Source organism: Drosophila yakuba, chromosome 3R (assembly GCF_016746365.2).
Source record: "Drosophila yakuba strain Tai18E2 chromosome 3R, Prin_Dyak_Tai18E2_2.1, whole genome shotgun sequence".
In the NCBI taxonomy this organism is placed as follows: Eukaryota; Metazoa; Arthropoda; class Insecta; order Diptera; family Drosophilidae; genus Drosophila; species Drosophila yakuba.
In genome coordinates, this window is record NC_052530.2 from 12,342,643 (window position 1) to 12,352,137 (window position 9,495).

The 9,495-nt window shown below is 44.0% G+C and overlaps 5 protein-coding genes across 5 annotated transcripts; 2 read left to right on the forward strand and 3 right to left on the reverse strand.

Moving 5' to 3' along the window:
• The first annotated feature begins 144 nt into the window (after positions 1-144).
• On the forward strand, positions 145-570 carry LOC6536536. The gene has a single exon (XM_002097076.4). It carries the CDS (start codon positions 145-147, stop codon positions 493-495), a length of 351 nt encoding a protein of 116 aa, XP_002097112.1. The 3' UTR covers positions 496-570.
• On the reverse strand, positions 260-1,407 carry LOC6536537 (peptide deformylase, mitochondrial). The gene is made up of 3 exons (XM_002097077.4): positions 948-1,407; positions 543-882; positions 260-491 (listed from the first exon to the last, which is right to left on the reverse strand). Exons 1-2 carry the CDS (start codon positions 1,350-1,352, stop codon positions 571-573), a joined length of 717 nt encoding a protein of 238 aa, XP_002097113.1. The 5' UTR covers positions 1,353-1,407; the 3' UTR covers positions 260-491; positions 543-570.
• Positions 1,408-1,639: 232 nt separating this feature from the next.
• On the reverse strand, positions 1,640-2,610 carry LOC6536538 (peptide deformylase, mitochondrial). Its single transcript, XM_002097078.3, has 2 exons — positions 2,267-2,610; positions 1,640-2,117 (listed from the first exon to the last, which is right to left on the reverse strand). The coding sequence occupies exons 1-2, from the start codon at positions 2,543-2,545 to the stop codon at positions 1,806-1,808; spliced, it is 591 nt and encodes a 196-aa protein (XP_002097114.1). The 5' UTR covers positions 2,546-2,610; the 3' UTR covers positions 1,640-1,805.
• Positions 2,611-2,787: 177 nt separating this feature from the next.
• On the reverse strand, positions 2,788-4,484 carry LOC6536539 (protein phosphatase 1 regulatory subunit 36). The gene has a single exon (XM_002097079.4). It carries the CDS (start codon positions 4,358-4,360, stop codon positions 2,897-2,899), a length of 1,464 nt encoding a protein of 487 aa, XP_002097115.1. The 5' UTR covers positions 4,361-4,484; the 3' UTR covers positions 2,788-2,896.
• Positions 4,485-8,123: 3,639 nt separating this feature from the next.
• On the forward strand, positions 8,124-9,243 carry LOC6536540. Its single transcript, XM_002097080.4, is given in 2 exon segments — positions 8,124-8,920; positions 8,922-9,243. Coding segments are annotated over 2 exon segments (897 nt in total). The 5' UTR covers positions 8,124-8,278; the 3' UTR covers positions 9,177-9,243.
• Positions 9,244-9,495: the final 252 nt, after the last annotated feature.

Sequence of the window (9,495 nt, forward strand, 5' to 3'; positions counted from 1 at the left end):
GATGCTGCTGCGACTCTGAACATTTGAAACACCAAAATAGGTTCCAAGGCGGCCTGACTTTTCTGTCAGTCTGCACTCACAGGACTAGTATTTTTCGGTACCACTCGTATTTGGGTAATCGGTGTCTCCCGGACTGTGCTTAGCATGTTGCGGCGCAACAATGCCGATCCGGTCATACGGCAGTTTATCCTGCGCACTGCAGTTCTCAATTATCTTGGCAAGAGTCTGCGGGAGCAGTATAATGAATATTTCATTTTGACCGTCAAGATTGGGAGTGCTCCAGAGCTGCCGACTGATTCCGAGCTATTTGAGTTGCAACGGCTGAAGACGTCTGCCACCCATCGTCTGCTGATGCGGGAGTACCAAGAACTGTTGGCCTACATGATGGACAAGAGCGATCTGTGGGACAGTCCGGAGTACTTCAAGGCCAAGGCGGCCCTTGGGGCGGCTATCCACAATCTACGGGTTTGTGCACCCACCACACCACTGGACTAAAACCAGCCGATATACAACAATTCCATTCAATCTGTATATATACATACATAGTGAAACGATCCCCGAGCGACTTAACTACTTGTAGAAGGGTATCTCCACGCGTCCGGATTTCGTGTTGACCGCCTCCCAGCAGGTGCACGCAAAGGTGGAGCGGTCCATGTGATCGGTGTACAGTTTTCCCTCCAAGTGATCCATTTCGTGCTGTGCTATCCTGGCATTCCACCCACTCAGAGCCAGTTCGCTTTGGTTTCCTTGTTGGTCAAGGCCAGTTAGCTTCACACCCTCGAAACGCTCCACTTCGGCAGAGTAACCTCGCACACTCATGCAGCCTTCAGGATGCTTCAGCTTGGTGTAGTTGGTCACTGTCAGGACGGGATTGATGAAAACCTGTAATAACCATTGTGTCAGATGGGTTGGGATTCCGAACACGGCTGGATAAGACCCAATCTCACAGTCAGTGGCAACTCGGACATTTGTCGCGTCTGGTAAACTGCCTCAGGCAGCTCCTTTCGAATCCGTCCCTTGAACTCCATGGCTATGATCCTCAGAGATACACCAATCTGGGGCGCCGCAATGCCGACGCAGTCGAACTTCCTTAGCACCTTGACCATCCGCTCGACGATGGCCTTGAGCTCGGGGCTATCTAGGTGCTCCTTGGGCACCACAGCCGCCTGTTGCCTCAGAACAGGGTCTCCGATCTGGGTGAAATGGTTGTATGGCGGCAAGTTGGTGCGCTCCGTGGTCCACAGTTGCTGGTACCACTTCCTGAACGTCTGACTTGCGGCAGGACTCGTTCCGAAGGATCGACTTTGTCCCACAATCCCTTGGCATACTTTCATCAGTGGTTTCAGACGCATTTTGTGTAACGCTTAACCTGCTTTATTTCAATTGTAAAGAATATAGTTATACAACACGGTCATACTGGCCAGCTGACCGGCTAGGGATGTCAAAACATTTGCCTATCGATATATCGGTGTTCGGATGTTCGATTTGGCGCACTTTTTGAATTTTTCGTTTATAGCAAAATTTGTATGGAAAACCTAAAAAAATCATAAATAACAATTGCATGTGAGCTTAAATTTGTTTCTTACACATAGGATTTGTTTTTAACATTCTTTTCAGGGGTTATTTAAAAAGTGGTGCATTCAGTTTACAAATGTAGTTTATTTTCAAAAAATATACAAATATAATATACAAATATTTATATAATATATAAAACGCCATAAAAAAGTGAAAAAACGCTTAAAATGGATACATTACTTTGAAATTATAGTCCGCCCTACTCGCAACCAAGTTGTTAACAGATAGCTTTACTTGTGAAACCAAATGGCGGATCGTCCCTCAGCCGCGTTAATTTGCTCCCAAAGGTTGCACTTAAAGGTGGAGAGATCCATCTTATCCATGTATATAGTTCCGTTCAGGTGATCCACCTCGTGCTGCGCGATCCGTGCGCTCCAGCCCTCCAGTTCCATTTCCGACGGAGTGCCCAGCTTGCCGATTCCCCGGATCCGGACCTTATCGTACCGCTCCACCTCAGCGGAAAAGCCACGCACACTCATGCAACCTTCGGGATGTTTGTTTACTTGGCTGCTGATTATCTCCAGCTCCGGATTAATGAAGACCTACAAGCAAGTGATTTATGATGAGAAATCACGGGATTGGGGATGCACATTAGCAATATTTTTGGATGCACAACTTAAGTTTATAAAATACTACTAAAAACTACATAAATGTAAATATTTTCCGAATGTGAAAGTAAATTATTACTTACTGCCAAGGGCAGAGTGGACATTTTGCGCTCCTCGTAGACTTCCGGCTTGAATTGCTCCTGCTTTCCCTCCCGGAACTCCATAACAATAATGCGCAGCGGTATTCCAACTTGGGGCGCAGCCACGCCCACGCAATCGTAGTGACGTAACACCTTCACCATGCCCTCAATAATTTGGTTGATCTCCATACTGTCGATGTCCTCAGGCGGAACCTCTTCGGCCCTCTGGCGCAGAACAGGATCCCCGATTTGGGTGAAGTGACGATATGGCGGAGCGGACATGATTACGGTCGGAAGATGTGCTCCTGTACTGAACCGTGTCTATCGAGCAACTACTGCATAGAGCTGTCGAGGTGGGCAGATTTTGATACGATAGCCTTATCTGCGGATCAGCTGATCTGCCATTCGAAACACTGGGAACGAAAAGTCTTGTGCTCGCGTTTCAAAGCGGAAATATGTACCTTATTTTGTACTTTTAATATACCAAAAAGTATATTAGATATATATATTTAAGATGCCAAGAATGCAAGATCATAAGTATTTTATTCACGAAATTATAATTTTGAAGGATTTAAGTCTCTGGAAAATCTAAAAGATGTGTGGCCATTTACCCACACGCCCATTTACCTCAAATCAATCGAAGTAGTACTCCTGCGGGGTATTCTTTTGGCGAGGCGAATTGAAGCCCCCGATGCGCGAGGAGGTGATGCTGATGTTGTCCGCTTCATATGGCGATCCCTTGCGCAGCCTGGACTTCACCTTGAAGTAGTTGGAGATGACCTGGTCGACCTTGGTTACCGGGACCTTTTCGGCCAGTTCCTTCTCGCACCGCGACACCACGTTGGTGAGCAGCAGTCCCCCGGAGCGATAGAACTGGACGAGCTTGTCCCGCTTGAGCCACTTCCTCAGGATCTGCAGGCTATGTGGCTCGTAGATGCGATACACCTTGTAGAAATGCTCGTAGTTTTCGCTCATCTTGCGCATTTTCAGGGCGTCGATCTTGGGAATGTCCAGATGCGGCTGGCGAATGATGTGGTATGGATCGTAGCCCAGCGAAAAGTTCGAGTAGCGAACTGTGGGCCAGTCCAGATCTAAAATTGTGTTGTATAGATCCTTTGGATGCCCCAGTATGCCGTGTGCCACATCGATCATACGCAGTTGTGGCCCCGGCACAATGTACTCCAGCTCCATCTCGGCAATGCGCTTGTCGTTGCCACGGTACTTTCGCTCGCCAATCCACAGGATGGGCATGTCCTCCTCCTCCACGTGCTCCAGCTCCTGGACGAGCGGCGATACCTGGGTGCGATAGTTGACAATCTTATGGTTACGGCCATAGAGTAAACTCCGCTCCGCCGGCGTAAAGCTTAGATACTCCGGACGTGCCATAACGAAGTGATCGGACCGAAACAGACGGTTCATCTCCATCTCAATGACATTGTACGCCCGGCGATGCATGCAGATCCACACGATCTGGGTCATCACGGCCAGGAACTGCTCGTGGAAGACCCGGTCGCGACTGGTATCCGAAATATTGATGATCTCCTTCATATGATAGTAGTTGGCCATGTCGCCCTCTCCCTTCAGGATCACACTGTAGTTGCGGGCCACCAGGAGTCGGTACTGACTGAGATAGATCGAGAAGGTCTTCTTCATCTCGATGGTCTGATCGCTTTGGATCTGATCGGCCAGCTCATCGCGTCGCACCAGCACAAACTCCACCATCCGCAGGAAGTACTCGAAGTAAATGATGAGCGCATGGATCAGACGGTGAACTGCCGGGCGGTGCATGAACTCCACGAACCGGTAGGTCAGGAAATCGCTTGGCATCAGGAAGAGAACCAGGTCGCGGATGTCATTGATCACCAAGGTGTCAAAGTCATAGGTCCCCGTATCCCGCACATAAGCCTGCCGGAAGATGAGCTCCTCCTCCTGGTCGATTATGCGCAGGAACTTGTAGCCATTGGTGGTGATGTAACGCTCCCTGGCATTCTCCAGATCGTTGTGCGGCTCGAATTCCAGGCAATCCTTTTCGGCACTCCAGGACCACTTGCCACTGTAGTACTTGGGTGTGTAGTTGTCCACATGGACTCTTTTCATGGTTTATGTTTTTTTAATATTTTAAAATATAATTATGTTTCTTTTTAATGGTTTTTATTGTGATGTGTTTCTATATTAGTTTCTATCATTAGTTGTTAAGTGTATCAAAATAACCTGACAGAATTTAAAATGAATTTTGATTTCAGCACTCGCAGATATGAAAGAAAGCTTTCATAAAATGCTTATAAAACAACTTTTCAGTTAAGTAATTAGCTTATAGAATCGTTTATAATGTAGTTGATTAAATTTAATGACCTGTAAATAAACATAATGTACCAGTCTTAGCTTCTTTAACGTCTTTTGGTAAACTAAAATCGGTTTATCAAAAGAAGCTAAGAGAGTGCTTGAATCCTTAAGCTTTTTGTTTATAGTCAACATTTGTTTAGAAACACGGGGAAAGCTTTTATGTTTTTATTGCTGCACTTGGGACTGTGGCTTAACTTTGGCTTTAAGTTTAAATAATTTATTTGCTGTTTTCAGGCTTAAAATATTACAAAGTGTCCCAAACTTACTACATTTTGAACGTAGGTATCTGTACTCAGTTTACTACTTCTTCGAAAAGCCGTCAATGTATCAATGTATCTATTTAAAATAAAAAAAAAAAACCGAATTATATTTCACTTGAAGTTTGTTGGTAGACAAGTTTTATTTTCTCCGCATTTATTTAAACGGTATTTAAAAGGCTCCCTATTGGCGCAGATTAAATGGCTGTTTATGTTTTTCAAGTGACACACTTAAGTGCTGCTTTCAGAGTAACTGAAAAACAACTTGGTCTTCAAGATAGAAACTAATGTGCAGTTCTTTCAACGTAATGAACTTAACTCGTTGGAATCGGATGATGAGGGAATGAGGGGCTCAGCAAACCAGAAGAGAAAACCAACTTTTGTTGTTTGCAGCATTGTTTACTTTGACATGTTGTCAACAACCGTGCTGCAATTCCAGGACTGGTTAAAACGCCGCTGAGCACTTAACGCTTGAAAGGCTCACATAAAAATAGGTGAACCATCTGACCATCTGCCTTCTGGTTTCAGTATTTTCTAAGGCTGGAATATTTTTAGTTCTTTGTACATTGGGAATCATAGCTCAAAGTCTTAATGAATGTAAGGCTGGTTTGAAATTACATGGAAAAGAACAAGGACCATTCTTGGTTGCTTCTTGTTCTTCGGCAAGGGCTTAACATGGATGAAAAAGAAAAATGTTGGACATAATTAAAGATAACCTCAAGAAAGGAACGAAAAAGAACGTAAAAAAATTATAATAATAAAGAGAAAGTAAAATGAGTTTAGGGTTTCCTTTGCGATGGACTTAAAATTTATTTTATGTACAAATACATTCATGAATTATTAAACTTAAAAGGGTTGCTCAAAGTATTTAAAGCTTCTCCATTTTCAGGTTGTTATTCACTTTGCGCCATCTTTAGTTATAAGTATATTTAAGTGTATTTAGGTATATTCCTAGGAAATATGGAAAAAATACGTATACACTATAATCACGATTTTAAAGTGTAATTTCAAAGTATAATTGCTTAAACAAGCGTTCCGATTAACATGCGTTCCCGTTAACTGAGTACGAAGTACACGGTTTCAGTTACATATGCATAAATAAGCATTTAAATGCGTTATCCCCCACGCGTAAATAATTTAATTGCATGTGAGCCGTCTCGAGTGTTGTCATAAAAATAAAAGGCAATTAATACTCGATACGAAATCAACAGCCAGAACAGGTGCTAAAAATTGCCTTTAATCATATTGTTCAATGTGGAAGCCCGTGCCGTGGCACATCACGTATACGCAATGTGGTGCAGAAGGCAACAGCATTTAAGTGAAAGTCAGGAAGGGAAAAACTGAAAGAGCTGGAAAATCGGCGATTGCAACAGCTACAGAAACTCAGCCAAGTGTAACTCCCAGGCTCGTCGCCTGAAATCGGGCTTTGTCCTTCGCTCCTTCGTTCACCTGGCTTCTTGAATGGCTCAGTCGACGGCATTTATGGCAGCATTTATGGAAGTCTTGGTATTGGCTTCAGTGTTAGGCGGCATCTAGCATCGTTGGTAAAAATTTATTAGCCCGCTGATTTATTTGTTCAATTGCATGTCGTACGGCTGGAAAGTCACGGTATGATTTTGATGGGGATACGTGCCACATGAGGCATATTTAATGCCTTGCCACCGAATGGCGTTTTAAATTTAACCTTTTGGAGAGCTTTTCTATATTTACCTACCACATATGTCCTGCTTTATTTAGAAATATGCTTTTAAATAATTAACCTTCTTTGAGTCCACCTGCCCAGCTCACATGCCCCTAATAATTTTCTTCCTTTGAATACTTAATACGGAGGCCTATTATTAACTTTCAAGGTTAAAGATTTGACAGGACCTGACATAAGCTGACAGCCTGATTAGGTAGGTGGAATGAGGAATATTTGCAACCCCCTAATTACCAAAAAGGATGAGCAGTTCTTATTAATAAAATGCAAGGTATCCGGTATCCATTAAGTATTATTGTTGCTCAAATGCACAAGGATCTGCCAGTTCAATCAATCAGCCATACATTGTCGATGGCACTTATATTTGGAGTCTTTGTCATGACAACCTAAGATGGACATTTTAATTGGTTCAATAAGTAACGACATTTCAACCATGCAAAGTTGCCTAATGGAAGTCATTAAACTTAAATTACATTTACATTTTACATGAATTTTTGACGGAATTACAGTGTTGCTTTTCCAAAGAAAACACAAATGAAACCAAAATTAGAAAAATAAAAAAATTAAACAGTAAAAAAAGTAAACATATTGATATCAATTTATATAATATTTCATTTTCCTGAGGATAAATACAATTCTTTCGCATCAATAAATCTGTTGTGAAGTTCACAGCTAAGTTCAACTCATTCGAGCGTCAATAAAATCCGATTGTCCTTCTAATTGGATTTACTATGACTTCCTTGGGGCGCACTTCCGATCAGAATTTGCCATTCCGTTCGTGTTGTGGTTTTGCTGGCTATTGGCACTGTCAGTTTAAATCTCTCAAAAGTTATTGCTGCTGTGAGTGGCAGGCTGGTTGATGGGCATTTGTAGGACTTTTAATGCCCAAGCTTATTATGACAGAAAGCTGGGCTAATAATATCGAATATGGCCAAATTTCCTGATGCCGACATTTGTGTAAGCAAGGTCTTAGTTAAATGCGTATATTGTCATCGATTGTTGGGGATTAGATGGCAGGCGAACAAAGCGCAGTAATCGCTGACTCAATAACATATTCTAAAGAAAGCTAGGTAATACGCCACCACTTGGATTCGTCTCTTCATGGCGAAACCCTGAGTTTTTTTTGCCAACTCATGTTTATTTAATGCCTGACTTTGTTGTTTGGCTTTAGGCTTTAGGCCGTGTTTGCTAATGTTTCTGCACGTGCTAGCTTTTCAGCGGCAAAGTCTAATTAAAATTCACTAAAAGCCTCAGCCACAAAATGGCCCAAAAAGTTGCCCCACAGCGCACACAGAGCGCCAGAGCTAAATACATATGTAAACACATCATCAGGTGCAAAGGTGGGCCAACTTAATGAGTCTGGTGACAACGCAGCACGTGTCATTGATTAGCACTTGAGTCCTGGCCAGCGTAATTCCCATTTAATATACATGAGCTGGACGAGGCAGCACTGCAGACTCTCCTGAGTGGTTTCATTAAGCGAATTGTATATGCACTCCATTCGTTATTCCATCACAGATCAGCACTTGAAAGCATTATTGAACTGAGTTCGTTTCAGTAGTAGAAAGTAATCGAAATTGTAACGCTACACCTTTTTTTCAGCAGTACACCCGCCTTGTTAATCAAATATATATTCAAATTCATATTTATTATACATGTTCATAGCACCCAGCAGGTTGCCACAAACGGGGGGTGGTGGTATCAACTCGGAGAAAGATGAGCAGGCCAAATCTCCCGCCACGTCCCTCGACGGGTCCACGCAAGCCGACTGGCCAAAGGTCAACCCTTCCACCCAAGCCAACTCAGCCCGCTCCAGCTCCCACTCCCGCTCCACCGCCTCCGCCGCCTGAGCCGGAGAAGCCACCTCCTGGTGAATCCGCGGGTTTTTTGAGCACGGCCGTGTCTTCAGTTCGTTTCCGGCAGCGCTCCGCAGTGGACGTGAGGAAGAAACACCTGGGTTGGGTCTACGTGATCCACACGGTTCTGTCGTCATTCGCAGTGGTTCAGCTGGTGGCGCTGCGGATCTGCAATCAGGACTTCGCGGAGCTGATCAGTCCCTCGGTGCCCAGCTTCGTGTGGCTGCTCCTGGCCGTTGCATGTGTGCTCATCATGGCCTTCGTGTACGTGGCCAGCCAGTGTCCGTGCAATGGCCTGCTGGCCATTGTGGTCGTGGAGGTGGTTGCGATCTTTGTGAATTGCCACCGGTGGGCGCGTCTATCGCTGCCCTGGATGGCTGGTGTCCTGATAATCGTACTGATCCTGAACGTCCTGCTCTACATGATGGGCATCTATTTGCCGCTGAAACTGCTGCCCGGTAGCGTCGTCATGCTCGTCCTCACATTGTGTTGCATAGTGATTTGTCGTTTCGATATACTTGATTGTGTATCTGAACGGCAATCGCTATATGATGCGATACGTGTCGATGGTCAGTCTGATCTACGTGGCAGCTCTCATCCTCTTCACCATCCCCGTTGTCCACCAGCGAAGATATGTGGATGTGGATCGCTCGGAATACGTCCTGCAGGCCACCGTTCTGGCCATGCTCTTTGTCTATATGATTCACCCGCTCTCCACGATTGTGCGATTTGGCCAGTTTTTGGTGGATCATATATAATGCAAAATTGTTGCAAGTGTATTATCTATAATATAGTGTAAGAACTGAGATGTTCTTAAAATTCGTATATATATTTATTTCTGCACTTTTGTCTTTTTTGTTAGTTGGAAATATACAAGTGCAGCTTATTCAGCTCCATCACGCTTTTATAGTTCCGTGATTTTTAACGTATTTTTTCTTATTTGCCAACGTGTGCAGTTGTTTTGGCCAACATTGGCAAGCCTTTGGGCCACGGGGTTTGGTTCGAAATCCGGTTATCGAACTCTCGTACAGAAGGATGTTTGCATGTGTATTTATGAAGTAAGTGTGGGTGTAGATG